Source organism: Dromiciops gliroides, chromosome 3 (genome assembly GCF_019393635.1).
Source record: "Dromiciops gliroides isolate mDroGli1 chromosome 3, mDroGli1.pri, whole genome shotgun sequence".
Taxonomy (NCBI): domain Eukaryota; kingdom Metazoa; phylum Chordata; class Mammalia; order Microbiotheria; family Microbiotheriidae; genus Dromiciops; species Dromiciops gliroides.
This window is the reverse complement of record NC_057863.1, coordinates 58,916,428-58,935,289: the sequence shown is the minus strand read 5'-3', so window position 1 is coordinate 58,935,289 and position 18,862 is coordinate 58,916,428. Positions and strand designations below refer to the sequence as shown.

Here is an 18,862-nt window from a genome sequence, read left to right as displayed (position 1 = left end):
ACTAGAGAAGCTTTGGCTAAGCCTTCTGGACCTCAGGATTCCTCACATGTAAAATGGGAATGCTGTCTTAGATAATCTTTAATGTCCAAGTTTTCTGAGTCTTCTAGACATCTATCTGGTACAGGGAATAGAATACTAAACCTGGAATTGGGAACACCTGAGTTCCCATCTGGCCTCAGACACTTCAAAGCCATGTGACCCTGGGCAAGTCACTTAACTTGTCTTCCTCAATTTATTCAACTTTCAAATGAGGATATTAATAGAACCTGTCTCTCAGGGTTGTTGTGAAAGATAATATTTGTTTTATCTTTTATATGTGTTATATCCTTAACTCAATGCTTTGCAAACACTAAGAGCTTGGTAAATGCTACATTCATTTATTCATTGTCTCCAGCATATAGCTTCTCTAGCTATACTTGGTGCAATCTAGCTGCTTTGCCCATCTTTGTTCTCTTTTATATGATTTTTATATACTTTTTAAGCTGTTTGGGAATTGTGTTGTTAGAGACTAAGTATCCTTAAAGGAGAAAGTAGTTTTCTGAAATTTTTTCATGAATCTTTTTTTTTTCCAATTTTTTTTTTTGTAGTATTCCTTCTAGTTTCATCCTTTAGTGCTCTGGAGAAGACTTTGATTGGTTATTTGTATAGCTTTATCAGCTTTCTTCTCTCTGTTTTATGAGATGATACTGCTCATGAACATCCATAATTCTTCTTCATTAATTTTTATAGATGACTTTACATCCTATCCTTACTTATTTTGGCAACCATCTCACTCCACTGGCCAAGTAAAGCAGGTGTTTGATGAATCAGAAGCTCTCTGGGTTCTCTTTTTCTTGTTGAATGGTGGTGGTGGTGACAATTTACATTAAACTTCTTGCTATTCCTTAGCTAGTCTATAGAAGCTCATATCACAAGGGCCTTACTGGGAAGAGGTAAGAAACTTGTCAAGGCAGGAAGCAACTCAGAGGATACTCTAGAAAATCCTTGGATTGGGGAGTCCCTTCTGGGTCTCTTTTTTCTACCAGGGTTCTACAAGATGACCTCCTACATGCTGTGTAGACCTAACTCTATGATGCTAAAACTGGGACATGAACTTCCCATCTCTTAGAGGAACAAAAGAGAGTAGACAATGTCCCTCACTGATGAACCTACCATCTTATTCTATGGAAATAGTTTCTCCATCTTACACCTGGTGTTTAGCTAGGCCTGAAATGTAGAGCCTGTGGCATAATGGAAAGAACCACACATTGAGAATCATTCCTGTCTTTTTGACTCACCAAATATGGAACCTTGAAGAAGACACAGATGATCTCTAAGTGTCTTTCAAGTTAAGAAAATTAATCCCTTCATGATTCTATGAATTAGGCAGGGACTCAGGGCTTAGGTCCAGAATGAGCTATCCATGGTCAATACAAACTAGGCATGTGGGCAGTCTGCATCAGATATGGGAGCTCTGATAAACTGGTATGGACCCATTATGAATTTTTTGATTCTTCTGCTGATTTCCTTGTGGTAAAATAAAAAACCCACTATGTTGAGAGTGTAAGCTGAGAACAAGGTGTGTTTTCCTTTGCTTTCCTTTGTTTTTCTTTGCTTTCCTTTCCTTCCCTTCCCTTCCCTTTCCTTTCCTTTCCTTTCCTCCTCTTTTCTTTTCTTTGTCTTTGAACCCCCCCATGCCTGCCACATAGTAAGTCCTTAATAAATATCCATTGCTTAATTGGCAGCTTTGCTCACAGACAAGTCTTTACCATTGTTGAAGTCAACATTCTCCAGTATACTCTTACTTACTGCCCTAAATAATTTTCTCAGGGGCAGCTGGGATACAATGATATTTAATAAATGTTAACCGAGTGAAAAACTAACTTGAATTGTATGAACAGCAGGACCAAAGGGAGGCACTCAAGGGCCTGTTGTTTGTAATCATATTCTAATCTCACTAAAAGTCCAGGACTCTTACCTTTCTTTACTTCTAGTGCTTAGTGTGTGGCACACAGTAGGTACTTAATAAATATTTTCTGACTGACTGACCATGGCCTGATGGCAGTATCTCAAGAGATAGATAACACAATCTATGACTATGCTAGAATAAAAGCAGCTATGTTTTAAAAGACTAAAGGTTTGGGAAATCTCCCTGAGTCATACAAATGGACAGCTCCTTGCCACTCCATGCAATTTGGCTTCCTGCTCTGGGAAATACTCTCTGGCTCCAGGTCCTTGTACAAAGAACTGCTCATCCTCTTTGTCTCAGCACCTTGGACGTTGGTGATCCTCAGATATTTTGGTAACAACTTGGTCTGGTGTTCAGTTTTTGTTTGATTATCTCTGAACTTGGACACTTAGTCCTTGACCCTAGGTAGCAATCCTTTTGTCCTGACCCTACTCATTGGTACATGTTGGTTCTGAGTTGGTTGGATTATAATATTTAGAAATCCATTGCTGGCCTAATATGAAGAGGACTTTTGTCATCATTTATGGTGGCATTTGATAAATATGATGACAGAGGAAGACTGCAGATAAGAAATGTATTAGAAAAGTTCAATGCAAAGTAACCAGTTGTACGAGATTTAAACATGAGTGATCATGTTGTATTGCGGAAAGAACCTAGTTTTGAATCCAAGTGCTGATGCTTCCCAAAACTATCTGTCTGACCTTGGTTAAATCAATTCCCTTCTCTGGGCCTCAGTTTCCTCATCTGAAAAGTGAGAGGGTTGGGCTAGAGGACCTCTGAGGTCCCTTTGAGTTCTGAATCTATGATCTAATTGGCTCAATCATCTTCTCATCCACTGTTCTGCCTTGGACAGTGACATGGCACAAAAGATGTTTGCAATTGTCTTCTGTCTATGATATCTATCTTAAATCTTAGGGATGGGCCCTCTTTAAAAATCTCTTCTGGACCTATCATTCATGAATTTACCTAAACTCTTTTGAATATCTACAGCTATTCCTATAGGCTCTGCTTCCTTTAGTTCACTAAGCTGCCATTATTAGGCTGGCACCAGCCTCTTTCAGTAAGGTTCTATCAGTACACAGAATAGACACAAGAGGACAAAAAGAGGAAACCATGTTTTTAAAAATGTGAAATGTAGTCCATTTTATTAAGGAATATGCATGAAAAGACTCAGAAATGGTAGAGAGGGCAGTGAGTACACAGTACATGCCCAAAAGAACAGAGATGGATACAGACATTTATAAGAGACATTGCAAGAGGAAAAATGCTAGAAATTAGGATTACACTTGTTGACTGATTATATTAGTGAATTTTGGGGAGAATGAGCTGCTCCATTGGCTCATTGTTGGGGAGGCCATTTGTTGAAATGGTTGCTCTCCCAATTAAACACCTGTGTGATACTGGGGGCTATTGGAGAGAACCACAGCAAGCACAGAATTCGATTTATGCACAGTTGATATACACATTTTGGAACATAACAATGACTTATGAATCAGAGAGAAGAAGACAAGTTAACAGAAGAATGTCTTACCTTCATGTTGGGCATGCACCCCCAGGAAATCCTTTCCAGAGGCCTGTTCTTGATTGCTCCCCTCTAGCAGCAGCATTGCCTCTTACAGCAGCATTGCTGGCAGCAGCATTTCTGTTGGCAGCAGCCCTTGCCACAGCCACAGCCCTTACCACATCCACCCCCACATCCACAGGAACCACAGGAGCCACAGCCCTTACCACACCCACACCCGCAGCCACAGGAGCCGCAGCCACAGCCCTTACCACAGCTACCACCACAGCCACAGGAGCCACAGGAGCCAGAGCAGCAGGTGCGGCGGCAGCAGACAACTGTTGGGCTGCAGCAGCCTCCACAGCAGCCACAGCAGCAGGGGCAGCAGGCAGAGCAGCAGCCCACACGGTAGCAAGTACAAGTGGTACAGCCACCACAGCCACCACAGCCACCACAGCCTCCACAGCCTCCACAGCCACCACAGCTGCCACAGCCGCCACAGCCACCACCACAGCCGCCACCACAGCCTCCACAGCTTCCTCTGCAACCACAGCAACCCATAGTGTCAGTACAGAGGGTTCAAGTGAAGTGAGGAGAGAGGACTCAGGAGAGGTGAGTGAAGTATGATGCTCTTCCTCTGCAGGGCACCCCTTATATACCCTCCTGGGGGTACTTGGACCAGGTGGTTATGGGATGTTTTCTTGTTGTTCATCCAGCTTTCTAAGGGTGACTCCTATTTACTTCCTTCTTGTATGCTCTACCTTGATTTAGTGACTTGTTTTCATACTTATATTTCTGGTCCCTAACCAAATTCTAGTAGCAAGGAAAAACTGGTGAAAATTATAGTAATGGACCTTGAGATAGAAAGATGGTCATGATAAGTAAGGGAGAACCTTGCTTGGTAGGGCTGTGATGGAGATGTGCTCATTTTGAACTTATATTTTAGCCTTGGCCTAACATCCAGCTGACAATATCTCAACTGGGTGAGAGTTGAAAGATATTTCGATGCCAACACCTGATTGTGTTGACCTGAAATTAATTGACAATGGTAGGAGATTTCCCTTTTTGCCACATCTTTTGAAGTATGCGATTGTGAATCAGAACACAATACATCCACTTTTCAGTGATCCTTCTAAAAGAATTGTTTCAACAAACATTTGTTACCCATCTTTAATGCACAAGGTTCTGCTTCAAAGTCCTTTTCTCCAAGAGTTTGTATTCTAATATAAGATAATAAGTTAAGAGCTGTACAAAAATAAGCATTTCCCCCTCTGTCATTCTATAGGCTAGCTCCCCATACCTGGGGCTTTCTCCTTCTGAATTTTTACTCCTCAGAGTTCCTAGCTTTCTTAAAGGCTCTGCTCAACGGTGATGTGCTACATGAAGATTTTTCTGATCCCTCCTGGATGCTAATTCCCCCTCTCCACCTGAAATAATTTTGTGCTTTGTTTTTTTCTTAAATTTTAAATTTTTGTTTTTAAAATTTTTTTTTTCAGGGCAATGAGGGTTAAGTGACTTGCACAGGGTCACACAGCTAGTAAGTGTCAAGTTTCTGAGGCTTGATTTGAACTCAGGTCCTCCTGAGCAGCATGACCTAGCTGCTCCCTTGAGCTTTGTTTTTATCAAGAGGAGTGGTGATGTCATCAATGGAGAGTTGGTCTCCAAGCAGGACAGCCTGAGTTCTACCCCTGCCCCTGAAACAGGCCTCTGTGATCAGCATCTCTGACAACTCTCTAAGGTTAAAAGATCCAGAGAAGGTGACTGCCTGTCTTAAGGGAGGGAGTTTCTGCTGTAAGGTATTTCCCTATACCAGTAAAATTACAAATCTAGGCTTTATCTGTATTAATTTGTAGATGCTTATAAACATATATCTGTTCATTCCTCTAATATGGTATAAGCTCCTGTTGAATTTTTTTCTCTGTATCCCTAGTCCCTAACGTAGTGCTGTGCACATAATTTTGTTGTTGGTGGTGGTGGTCATTTTTTCAATAGTGTCTGACACTTTGTGACAGCTTTGGGGGTTTTCTTGGCAAAAATACTGGAGTCTTTTGTTATTTCCTTCTCCTGCTCTTTGACAGATGAGGAAACTGAGGCAAAAAGGCTTAAGTGACTTGCCCAGGGTCACACAGCCATAAGTGTCTGAGGCCAGATTTGAACTCAGGAAGGTGAATCTTCCTGACTCCAAACCCAGAATTCTGTGCACCACCTAGCTGTTAAAATGGCATAAAGAGTGATAATGAATTACTGTGGAGTACACTGGACCAGGATTAGGAGACCTACGTTCCACACTATACTCTCCTACTAAACAACAACAATGAAGAGACAACACAGATGATTATAATAGGGGCATGCCATTTGCATAGCATGTAGTGGCTTACAGAGTGCTTTTCATATACTGCCTCATTTGATCCTCAGATAATTCACTGAAGTAATTAGTAAACTTATTATTATTATACCCATTTTATAGATGAGAACATTTAGATTAGGAGAAATGAAGGGAATTGCCCCATATCATGTAGTTGGTATGTTTCTGAGCTTTGATTGATGTAATGTCAAGAAAAAGGGAAGAAGACCTTCAAGCATGTTGTGTAGATCCCCTCAAATGAACTTTGGAAAAACCTGGGCAAGGGTTGCACAAGATGTGTAGGAAAGGATGGGTTTTGATCTGTAACATTGAAGGACATTTCTAAAGCTACTGATGATAACTGAGGATTCTTTTCACTAGAGAAGCTTTGGCTAAGCCTTCTGGACCTCAGGATTCCTCACATGTAAAATGGGAATGCTGTCTTAGATAATCTTTAATGTCCAAGTTTTCTGAGTCTTCTAGACATCTATCTGGTACAGGGAATAGAATACTAAACCTGGAATTGGGAACACCTGAGTTCCCATCTGGCCTCAGACACTTCAAAGCCATGTGACCCTGGGCAAGTCACTTAACTTGTCTTCCTCAATTTATTCAACTTTCAAATGAGGATATTAATAGAACCTGTCTCTCAGGGTTGTTGTGAAAGATAATATTTGTTTTGTCTTTTATATGTGTTATATCCTTAACTCAATGCTTTGCAAACACTAAGAGCTTAGTAAATGCTACATTAATTTATTCATTGCCTCCTGCATATACCTTCTCTAGCTACACTTGGTGCAATCTAGCTGCTTTGCCCATCTTTGTTCTCTTTAATGCTATTTTTTTATCCTTTATAAGCTTGTTGGGAATTGTGTTGTAAGAGACTGTGTATCCTCAAAGGAGGAAGTAGTTTCTTGAAAATTTTTTATGAATCTATTTTTCCCCAGTTTTTTTTCTTTTTGTAGTCTTCCTTCTAATTTCATCCTTTAGTGCTCTTGGGAAGACTTTGATTGGTTATTTGTATAGCTTTATCAGCTTTCTTCTCTCTGTTTTATGAGTTCATAGTGGTCATGATCATCCATAATTCTTCCTTATTAAATTTTATAGATGAGTTTACATCCTATCCTCACTTATTTTGGCAACCATCTCACTCCATTGGCCAAGTAAGGCAGATGTTTGATGAATAAGAAACTTTCTGGGTTCTCTTTCTCTTGTTGAATGGTGGTGGTGGTGACAATTTACATCGGTTAAACTTCTTGCTATTGCTTAGCTAGTCTATAGAAGCTCAGATAAGAAGAGCATAACTGGGAAGAGGTAAGAAATTGGTCAAGGCAGGAAGCAACTCAGAGGATACTCTAGAAAATCCTTGGATTAGGGAGTCACTTCTGGATCTCTTTTTCTACCAGGTTTCTACAAGATGATCTTTTAGACCCTCTGTAGACCTAAATGTATGATTCTAAAGTTGGGGTGTGGACTTCCCATTTCTTAGAGGAACAAAAGAGGGTAGACAATCTCCCTCAATGATGAACCTACCATCTTTTTTCTTTTTCCAGGGCAATGAGGGTTAAGTGACTTGCCCAGGGTCACACAGCTAGCAAGTGTCAAGTGTCTGAGGCTGGATTTGAACTCAGGTACTCCTGAATCCAGGGCCAGTGCTTTATCCACTGTGCCACCTAGCTGCCCCCTACCATCTTATTCTATGGAAATAGTTTCTCCATCTTTTATACCTGGTGTTTAGCTAGGTCTGAAATGTACTGCCTGTGGCATAATGGAAAAAACCACATATTGAGAATCATTCCTGTCTTTGTGACTCACCCAATATGGAACCTTGCAGAAGTAACAGATGATCTCTAAGTATCTTTCAAGTTAAGAAAATTAATCCCTTCATGATTCTATGCAGGGACTCAGGGCTTAGGTCCAGAATGAGCTGTCCATGGTAAAAACAAACTAGGCATGTGGGCAGTCTGCATCAGATATGGGAGCTCTGATGAACTGGTATGGACCCATTATGACGTTTTTGATTTGTCTGCTGCTTTTCTTGTGATAAAATAAAAAAACCCCAATATTTTGAGAGTGTAAGCTGAGAACAAGGTGTGTTTTCCTTTCCTTTGCTTTGCTTTCCTTTGCTTTCCTCTTTTCTTTTCTTTGTCTTTGAATCCCCCATGCCTGCCACATAGTAAGTCCTTAATAAATATCCATTGCTTAATTGGCTGCTTTGCTCACAGACAAGTCTCTACCAACGGTGAAGTTAACACTTCTCCAGTATCCTCTTACTATGCTCTAAATCATTTTCTCAGAGGCAGCTGGAATACAATGATATTTAATAAATGTTGACTGAGTGAAAACCCAACTTGAATTGTATGAACAGCAGGACCAAAGGGAGGCACTCAAGGGATTGTTTATGTAACCATATTCTAATCTCACTAAGAGCAGAGGACTCTTTTACCTTTCTTTACTTCTAGTGCTTAGTGTGTAGCACATAGTAGGTACTTAATAAATATTTATTGACTGACTGACCATGGCCTCATGGCAGTGTCTCAAGATAGATAACACAATCCATGACTATGCTAGACTAAAAGCAACTATGTTTTAAAAGTCTAAAGGTTTGGGAAATCTCCCTGAGTCATACAAATGGACAGCTCCTTGCCACTCCCTGCAATTTGGCTTCTTGCTCTGGGAAATACTCTCTGGCTCCAGGTCCTTGTACAAAGAACTGCTCATCCTCATCTCAGCACCATGGACATTGGTGATCCTCAGATATTTTGGTACCAACTTGGTCTGGTATTCAGTTTTTGTTTGATTATGTCCCAACTTGATCACTTTGTCCTTGGCCATAGATAGGAATCCTTTTTTTCCTGACAGTACTCTTTGGTATATGTTGGTTCTGAGTTGGTTGGATTATAATATTTAGAAATCCATTGCTGGCTTAATATGAGGAGGACTTTTGTCATCATTTATGGTGGCATTTGATAAATATGATGACAGAGGAAGACTGCAGATAAGAAATGTATTAGAAAAGGTTGATGCAAAGTGACCAGTTGTATGAGATTTAAACATGAGTGATCATGTTGTATTGTGGAAAGAACACTAGACTTGGATTCAGAGAACCTAGTTTTGAATCCAAGTGCTGATGCTTCCCAAAACTATCTGTCTGACCTTGGTTAAATCAATTCCCTTCTCTGGGCCTCAGTTTCCTCATCTGAAAAGTGAGAGGGTTGGGCTAGAGGACCTCTGAGGTCCCTTTGAGTTCTGAATCTATGATCTAATTGGCTCAATCATCTTCTCATCCACTGTTCTGCCTTGGACGGTGACATGGCACAAAAGATGTTTGCAATTGTCTTCTGTCTATGATATCTATCTTAAATCTTAGGGATGGGTCCTCTTTAAAAATCTCTTCTGGACCTATCATTCATGAATTTACCTAAACTCTTTTGAATATCTACAGCTATTCCTATAGGCTCTGCTTCCTTTAGTTCACTAAGCTGCCATTATTAGGCTGGCACCAGCCTCTTTCAGTAAGGTTCTATCAGTACACAGAATAGACACAAGAGGACAAAAAAAGGAAACCATGTTTTTAAAAATGTGAAATGTAGTCCATTTTATTAAGAAATATGCATGAAAAGACTCAGAAATGGTAGAGAGGGCAGTGAGTACACAGTACATGCCCAAAAGAACAGAGATGGATACAGACATTTATAAGAGACATTGCAAGAAGAAAAATGCTAGAAATTAGGGTTACATTTGTTGACTGATGATATTAGTGAATTTTGGGGAGAATGGGCTGGGCCCTTGGCCCATTGTTGGGGAGGCCATTTGTTGAAATGGTTGCTCTCCCAATTAAACACCTGTGTGATACTGGGGGCTTTTGGAGAGAACCACAGCAGCCACAGAATGCGATTTATGTGCAGTTGATATACACATTTTGGAACCCAAAGATGATTTATGAATCAGAGAGAAGAAAAGTTAACAGAAGAATGTCTTACCTTTATGTTGGGCATGCACCCCCAGGAAATCCTTTCCAGAGGCCTGCTCTTGATTGCTCCCCTCTAGCAGCAGCATTGCCTCTTACAGCAGCATTGCTGGCAGCAACATTTCTGTTGGCAGCATCCCTTGCCACAGCCACAGCCCTTACCACAGCCACCACCACAGCCACAGCCACAGCCACAGGAGCCAGAGCAGCAGGTGCGGCGGCAGCAGACAACTGTTGGACTGCAGCAGCCTCCACAGCAGCCACAGCAGCAGGGGCAGCAGGCAGAGCAGCAGCCCACACGGTAGCAAGTACAAGTGGTACAGCCACCACCACAGCCACCACAGCCACCACAGCCACCACAACCTCCACAGCCACCACAGCCTCCACAGCCACCACAGCCACCACAGCCGCCACAGCCACCACAGCTGCCTCTGCAACCACAGCAACCCATAGTGTCAGTACAGAGGGTTCAAGTGAAGTGAGGAGAGAGGACTCAGGAGAGGTGAGTGAAGTATGATGCTCTTCCTCTGCAGGGCACCCCTTATATACCCTCCTGGGGGCACTTGGACCAGGTCATGGGATGTTTTCTTGTTGTTCATCCAGCTTTCTAAGGGTGACTCCTATTTACTTCCTTCTTGTATGCTCTACCTTGATTTAGTGACTTGTTTTCATACTTATATTTCTGGTCCCTAACCAAATTCTAGTAGCAAGGAAAAACTGGTGAAAATTATAGTAATGGACCTTGAGATAGAAAGATGGTCATGATAAGTAAGGGAGAACCTTGCTTGGTAGGGCTGTGATGGAGATGTGCTCATTTTGGACTTATATTTTAGTCTTGGCCTACCATCCAGCTGACAATATCTCAACTGGGTGAGAGTTGAAAGATATTTCGAAGTCAACACCTGATTGTGTTGACCTGGAATTAATTGACAATGGTAGGAGATTTCCCTTTCTGTCACATCTTTTGATGTATGTGATTGTGATTCAGAACACAATGCATCCACTTTTCAGTGATCTTTCTAAACAATTCTTTCAACAAACATTTGTTACCCATGTTTAATGAACGAGGTTCTGCTTCAAAGTCCTTTTCTCCAAGAGTTTATATTCTAATATAAGACAAGAAGTTAAGACCTGTACAAAAATAAACACTTCCCCCTCTGTCCTTACATAGACTAGCTCCCCATACCTGGGGCTTTTTCCTTCTGAATTTCTACTCCTTAGAGTCCCTAGCTTTCTTAAAATCTGTCCTCAACTGTGATGTGCTACATGATGGTTTTTCTGATCCCTCTTGTTTGCTACTTTGCCCCCTGCCTCTGAAATTATATTGTGCTTTTTTTAAATCAATAGGCATGGTGGTGTCATCATTGGAGAGTTGGTCTCCAAGCAGGACAACCTCAGTTCTACCCCTGTCCCTGAAACAGGCCTCTGTGATCAGTGCCTCTGACAACTCTCTAAAGCTCTAGATCAGAGAAGGTGACTGCCTGTCTTAAGAGAGGGAGTTTCTGCTGTAAGGTATTTCCCTATTCCAGTAAATTACAAATCTAGGATTTATCTATATTACTTTGTAGATGCTTATAAATATAGAAATATAAATATGTTGGTTCCTCTAATACAATATAAGCTCCTATTGAATTTTGTCTCTGTATTACTAGTTCCTAACATAGTGCTGGGCACGTAATTCTTGTTTTTTCGTGTTGTTGGTGGTCATTTTTTCAATAGTGTCTGACTCTTTGTGACTGCTTTGGGGGTTTTCTTGGCAAAGATACTGCAGTGGCTCATCATTTCCTTCTCCAGCTCATTTGACACATGAGGAAACTGAGGCAAATAGGGTTAAGTGACTTGCCCAGGGTCACACAGCTATTGGTTTCTGAGGTCAGATTTGAACTCAGGAAGATGAGTCTTTCTGACTCCAGAACCAACAGCCTGTGCACTATGAAATTACTTTTTTAAAAGAAATTTGCAGGGAAATGAGGGTTAAGTGACTATCCCAGGGTCACACAGCTAGTAAGTGTCAAATGTCTGAGGCCAGATTTGAACTTGGGTCCTCCTAAATCCAGGGTCAGTGCTTTATCCACTGTACCACCTAACTGCCTCCAGTTTGTGCACTATGGCACCACCTAGCTGTTAAAACAACATAAAGACTGATAATAAGTTACTGTGGAATACACTGGACTAGGATCAGGAGACCTAGGTTCCACACTCTGCTCTCCTACTAAACAACAATGAGGAGACAACAAAGATGATTATAATAGCAGCATGCCATTTGCATAATATGTAATGGTTTAAAAGTGCTTTACACATGCTGTCTCATTTGATCCCCAGATAATTTACTGAGGTAGGTAGTAAAACATTATTATTATTATTATTCCCATTTTATAGATGAGAACATTTAGATTAAGAGAAGTGAAGGAAATTGCCCCACATTATATAATTGATGTTTCTGAGCTTCCATTTTATGTAATTTCAGGAAAAAAGGGAAGAAGACCTCCAAGAAGGTCGTGTGGATCCCCTCAAATGAACTTTTGGAAAAACCTGGACAAGGGTCACACAAGATGTGTAGGAAAGGATGGGTTTTGATCTGTATCACTGAAGGACATTTCTAAACCTACTGATGATAACTCAGGATTCTTTACACTACAGAAGCTTTGGCTAAGCCCTCAGGACCTCAGGATCCCTCATATGTAAAATGGGCATGTTGTATTAGATAATCTTTAAAGTCCACATTTTGTGATTCTTCTAGGCAGCTATCTGGTACAGGGAATAGAATACTAAACCTGGAATTGGGATCACCTGAGTTCCCATCTGGCCTCAGACACTTCAAAGCTATGTGACCCTGGGCAAGTCACTTAACTTGTCTTCCTCAATTTATCCAACTGTCATATGAGGATAATAATAGCACCTATTTCTCAGGGTTGTTGTGAAAGAGAATATTTGTATTGTCTTTTGTATGAGTTATATCCTTAAATCAATGCTTTGCAAACAGTAAGAGTTTAATAAATGCTACATTCATTTATTCATTGCCTCCAGCATATACCTTCTCTAGCTATACTTGGTACAATGTAGCTGCTTTGCCCATCTTTGTTCTCTTTAATGCGATTTTTATATACTTTTTAAACTGTTTGGGAATTGTGTTCTTAGAGACTAAGTATCCTCAAAGGAGAAAGTAGTTTTCTGAAATTTTTTCATGAATCTTTTTTTTGCCCAATTTTTTTTTCTTTTTGTAGTCTTCCTTCTAATTTCATCCTATAGTGCTCTGGGGAAGGCTTTGATTGGTTAATTGGATACCTTTATCAGCTTTCTTCTCTCTGTTTTGTGAGATGATACTGCTCATGTTCATCCATAATTCTTCATTAAATTTTGCAGATGAGTTTACATCCTAACCTGATTTATTTTGGCAACCATCTCACTGCACTGGTCAAGTAAGGCAGATGTTTGATAAATAAGAAGCTTTCTGGGTTCTTTTTTTCTTGTTAAATGGTGAAGGTAGTGACAATTTACATTGTTTAAACTTTGTGCTGTTCCTGAGCTAGTCTATAGAAGCTTAGATCACAAGACCATGACTGGGAAGAGGTAAGAAATTGGGCAAGGCAGAAAGCTACTCGGAGGATATTCTAGAAAACTCTTGGGTTGGTGAGTAACCTGGGACACTACAACATTACCTCTTGGGCCCTCTGTATACCTAAATCTATGATGCTAAAACTGGGACATGAACTTCCTATTTCTTAGAGGAACAAAAGAGAGCAGAACACCTCCCTCAATGATGAACCTACCATCTTATTCATGCAAATAGTTTCTCCATCTTTTATACTGGTGTTCAGCTGGCTCTGAAATATACTGTATGTGGCATAGTGGAAAGAACCATATATTGAGAATCATTCCTGACTCTGTGACTCACTAAATATGGGACCTTGAGAAATGCACAGATTATCTCTAAGTGTCTTTCAAGTTGTACAGTAAATTAATTCCTTCATGAGATTCTGTGGATTAGGAAGGGACTCAGAACTTGGGTCCAGAATGAGCTGTCCATAATGAATACAAAGTAGGCCTGTGGGTAATCTGCATCAGATATGGGGGCTCCAAAGAATAGGTATGAACCCATTTTGGCTTTGTTGATTCTTTTGCTGATTTTCTTGTGTTAAATTCAAATCAAACAACAATAGTTTGAGAGTGTAAGATGTTTGGCCCCACCCCACCCCCCTCCCCTCATCCCTGCACTCCCTTTGTCCATGTTACCTGTGTGAGAACCAGACAGTGAGAGGAGAAAACCGACCACTATGATTTAAAAATAATAAACAGACCATGAAACACGAGATTGTAAGTTGCCTGAGAAGTGAACAAAGAGTGTTTCTTCTTCTCTTTCTTTCTTTCTTTCTTTCTTTCTTTCTTTCTTTCTTTCTTTCTTTCTTTCTTCCTTCTTCTTCTTCTTCTTCTTCTTCTTCTTCTTCTTCTTCTTCTTCTTCTTCTTCTTCTTCTTCTTCTTTTTCCTTTGAATCACCAATTCCTGCCACATAATAAGGGCTTAATAGATATCCATTGTTTAATTTGCTGGTTTTGTTCATAGATAAGTCTTTACCACTGTTGAGTTCAACACATCTCCAGTCTCCTATTACTTTGCCCTAAATCATTTTCTCATAGGGAAATAGGATGTGATAGATATTTAATAAATATTGACTGTGTAAAAAATTACTTGAATTGTATAAACAGCAGAAGCAGAGAGATAGATAACACCATCCATGACTACGCTAGAATAAAAGCAGCTTATACTTTGAAAGACTGAAGCTTTGGGAAATCTCCCTGAGACATACCAATGGACAGCTCCTTACCACTCCCAGTGATTTGGCTTTTCACTCTGGGGATATGCTCTCTGGCTCTGGATCCTTATACAAAGAACTGCTTACTCTATTTGTATCAACACCTTGGACCTTGGTGATTCTTGGATATTTTGATACTAACTTGGCCTAGATTATCCAATTTTTATTTGATTGTCTCCCAACTTGGACACATTCCTTGACCCTAGGTAGGAAACATTTTCCCTGATTGTACTCTTTGGCACATGTTGGTTCTGATTGATTGGATTATAATATTTAGAAATCCATTGCTGGCCTTATATGAGGTAGTCTTTTGTCACCATTTATGGTGGATTTTGACAAATATGGAAGCAGAATATGACTGTAGATAAGAAATCTATTAGAAAAGTAAGATGCAAAGTGACCAGTTGTACAAGATATAAACAGGAGTTATCACAGTGTATTGTGGAAAGAACAATTGACTTTGAGTCAGAGAACCTAATTTTGAACCCCAATTCTAATGCTTCCCAAAACTATCTGGCTGACCTTGGTTAAATCAATTCCTGAGTCTCAGTTTCCTCATCTGTACAATGAGAGGGATGGGATAGACGAACTCTGAGGTCCCTTTGAGTTCTAAACCTATGTTCTAACTTGGCTCAGTCACCTTTTCAGTCACTATTCTGCCTTTGTCAGTGACATGGTACAAATGATGTTTGCAATCTTAGGGAAGGGCCCTCTTTAAAAGTCTATTCTGGACCCATCATTCATAAATTTACCTAAACTCTTTTGAGTATCTGCAGCTATTCCTATACTCACTGGTTTCTCTAGCTCTTTAGTTCACTTAGCTGTCATTATTACTTTGTCAAGGTTCCATCAGTACAAAGAATAGAAACAAGAGGACAAAAAAAGGAAACCATGTTTTTAAAAATATGAAATGTAGTCCATTTTATTAAGGAATATGCATGAAAAGACTCAGAAATGGTAGAGAGGGCAGTGAGTACACAGTACATGCCCAAAAGAACAAAGATAGATACAGACATTTATAAGAGACATTGCAAGAAGAAAAATGCTAGAAATTAGGGTTGTATTTGTTGACTGATGATATTAGTGAAGTTTGGGGAGATTGGGCTGGGCCCTTGGCCCATTGTTGGGGAGGCCATTTGTTGAAATGGTTGCTCTCCAAATTGAGCACCTGTGTGATACTGGGGGCTATTGGAGAGAATTGCAGCAGGACGGAATATGATTTATGCACATTTGATATACACATTTTGGAACATAACAATGACTTATGAATCAGAGAGAAGAAGACAAGGTAACAGAAGAAAGTCTTACCTTCATGTTGGGCATATGCCCCCAAGAAATCCTTTCCAGAGGCCTGCTCTTGATTGCTCCCCCCTAGCAGCAGCATTGCCTTTTACAGCAGCATTGCTGGCAGCAGCATTTCTGTTGGCAGCAGCCCTTGCCACAGCCACAGCCCTTGCCACAGCCACAGCCACAGCCCTTACCACAGCCACCACCACAGCCACAGCCACAGCCACAGGAGCCAGAGCAGCAGGTGCGGCGGCAGCAGACAACTGTTGGGCTACAGCAGCCTCCACAGCAGCCACAGCAGCAGGGGCAGCAGGCAGAGCAGCAACCCACACGGTAGCAAGTACAAGTGGTACAGCCACCACCACAGCCACCGCAGCCTCCACAGCCACCACAGCCTCCACAGCCGCCACAGCCGCCACAGCCACCACAGCCGCCACAGCCACCACCACAGCCGCCACAGCCACCACAGCTGCCTCTGCAACCACAGCAACCCATAGTGTCAGTACAGAGGGTTCAAGTGAAGTGAGGAGAGAGGACTCAGGAGAGGTGAGTGAAGTATGATGCTCTTCCTCTGCAGGGCACCCCTTATATACCCTCCTGGGGGCACTTGGACCAGGTGGTCATGGGATGTTTTCTTGTTGTTCATCCAGCTTTCTAAGGGTGACTCCTATTTACTTCCTTCTTGTATGCTCTACCTTGATTTAGTGACTTGTTTTCATACTTATATTTCTGGTCCCTAACCAAATTCTAGTAGCAAGGAAAAACTGGTGAAAATTATAGTAATGGACCTTGAGATAGAAAGATGGTCATGATAAGTAAGGGAGAACCTTGCTTGGTAGGGCTGTGATGGAGATGTGCTCATTTTGGACTTATATTTTAGCCTTGGCCTAACATCCAGCTGACAATATCTCAACTGGGTGAGAGTTGAAAGATATTTCGATGCCAACACCTGATTGTGTTGACCTGAAATTAATTGACAATGGTAGGAGAGTTCCCTTTCTGCCACATCTTTTGAAGTATGCCATTGTGATTCAGAACACAATGCATCCACTTTTCAGTGATCCTTCTAAAAAATTGTTTTAACAAACATTAGTTACCCATATTTAATGAATGAGGTTCTGCTTCAAAGTCCTTTTCTCCAAGAGTTTGTATTCTAATATAACATATTAAGTTAAGACCTGTACAGAAATAAGCACTTCCCCCTCTGTCCTTACATAGGCTAACTCCCCATGCCTGGGGCTTTCTCCTTCTGAATTTCTACTCCTTAGAGTCCCTAGCTTTCTTAAAAGCTGTCCTCAACTGTGATGTGCTACATGAAGCTTTTTCTGATTGCTCTTAGATGCTAACCCCCCCCCCCACTCCACCTGAAATAATCTTGTGCTTTGTTTTTTTCTTAAATTTAAAATGTTTGTCTTTTTAAATTTTTTTTTTTGCAGGGCAATGAGGGTTAAGTGACTTACCCAGGGTCATGTGTCTGAGGCTGGATTTGAACTCAGGTCCCCCTGAATCCAAGGCTAGTGCTTTATCCACTGCACCACCTAGCTGCTCTCTTGTGCTTTGTTTTTATCAAGAAGAAGGGTGGTGTCATCAATGGAGAGTTGGTCTCCAAGCAGGACAACCTGAGTTCTAACCCTGCCCTGAAACTGGGCTCTGTGATCAGCATCTCTGACAACTCTCTAAGGTTAAAAGATCCAGAGAAGGTGACTGCCTGTCTTAAGAGAGGGAGTTTCTGCTGTAAGGTATTTCCCTATACCAGTAAAATTGCCAATCTAGGCTTTATCTATATTACTTTGTAGATGCTTATAAACATATATATGTGTTGGTTCCTCTAATATGATATAAGCTCCTATTGAATTTTTTCTCTGTATCCCTAGTCCCTAACCTAGTGCTGTGCACATAATTTTGTTGTTGTTGGTGGTGGTGGTAGTCATTTTTTCTTTTTTCTTTTAACAAACATTTATTTTATTTTCCATTTACATGTAGAGGGTAGTTTTCAACATTCATTTTCATAAGATTTAGAGTTCTAAATTTTTCTCCCTCCCTCCCTTTCCTCCCCCCTCCACAAGATCACAATCAGGTTATATATGTACAATCCACAAGTGTTCTTTTTATCAGTTCTGTCTATAGGGGTGCATAGTAAGCTTCCTCATTAGTTCCTGGGGATTGTCTTGGATCATTGCACTGCTGAGAGTAGTCAATTCATTCACAATTACTCATTGAACAATACTGCTGTCACTATGCACAATGTCCTCTCAGCTCTGCTCACTTCACTATACATCAATGTTCATTAGTCTTTCAAGGGTTTTTGGGGATCCTCCTGTTTGTCATTTCCTGTTGCACAAGTCCATTTCACTACAATCATATAACACAGCTTTTTCCATCATTCCTCAATTGATGGACATTCCCTTGATTCTCAGTTCTTAGCCGTCACCAAGAGTTGCTATAAATATTTTTTGTACAATTTTTCCCCCTTTTCTCTTTTTCATGATTACTATTGTTAACTGTTTCCCTTCCATCCTATTCCCTTCCCCATGATATTTATTCTATTATCCATCTTCTTTCATCCTATCACTCTTCAAAAGGGATTTGCTTCTGTCTGTCCCCTCCCCCACTCTGCCCTTCCTTCTTTTGCCCCTCTCTCTTTATCCCTTTCCCCTTCTGTTTTCCTACAGGGTTATAGAGATTACTCCACCCAATTGAGTGTGTACATTATTCCCTCCTTGAGCCAATTCTAATGAGATTGAGGTCTTTGAGCCAATTTTGATGACTGTTAGGGTCATTTACTACCCAGATTAAATAGATTACTTCACCCAGTTGGGTGTGTCTGTTAGTCCCTCCTTGAGGCAGTTCTGATGAGTTTAAGATCTTTGAGCCTTTTCTGATGAGTGTAAAATTCATTTACTGCCCTGTTCCTCTCCCATATCTTCCCCCCACTCCATAAGCCTTTTCCTGTTACTTTCATGTAGGATTTCGATTCTTCCCTTCTCCCTCCCCCAATGAA

The 18,862-nt window shown here is 40.8% G+C and overlaps 3 protein-coding genes across 3 annotated transcripts; all 3 read right to left on the bottom strand.

The window, feature by feature from the left end:
• Window positions 1-3,542: 3,542 nt before the first annotated feature.
• On the bottom strand, window positions 3,543-4,010 carry LOC122747134 (small cysteine and glycine repeat-containing protein 5-like). Its single transcript, XM_043993337.1, has 2 exons — window positions 3,760-4,010; window positions 3,543-3,633 (listed from the first exon to the last, which is right to left on the bottom strand). The coding sequence occupies exons 1-2, from the start codon at window positions 4,008-4,010 to the stop codon at window positions 3,543-3,545; spliced, it is 342 nt and encodes a 113-aa protein (XP_043849272.1).
• A 5,829-nt stretch (window positions 4,011-9,839) lies between these two features.
• On the bottom strand, window positions 9,840-10,214 carry LOC122746547 (small cysteine and glycine repeat-containing protein 5-like). Its single transcript, XM_043992240.1, has one exon. It carries the CDS (start codon window positions 10,212-10,214, stop codon window positions 9,840-9,842), a length of 375 nt encoding a protein of 124 aa, XP_043848175.1.
• A 5,731-nt stretch (window positions 10,215-15,945) lies between these two features.
• Window positions 15,946-16,356, bottom strand: LOC122747133 (small cysteine and glycine repeat-containing protein 3-like). The gene has a single exon (XM_043993336.1). The coding sequence runs from the start codon at window positions 16,354-16,356 to the stop codon at window positions 15,946-15,948; it is 411 nt and encodes a 136-aa protein (XP_043849271.1).
• Between the last annotated feature and the right edge of the window lie 2,506 nt (window positions 16,357-18,862).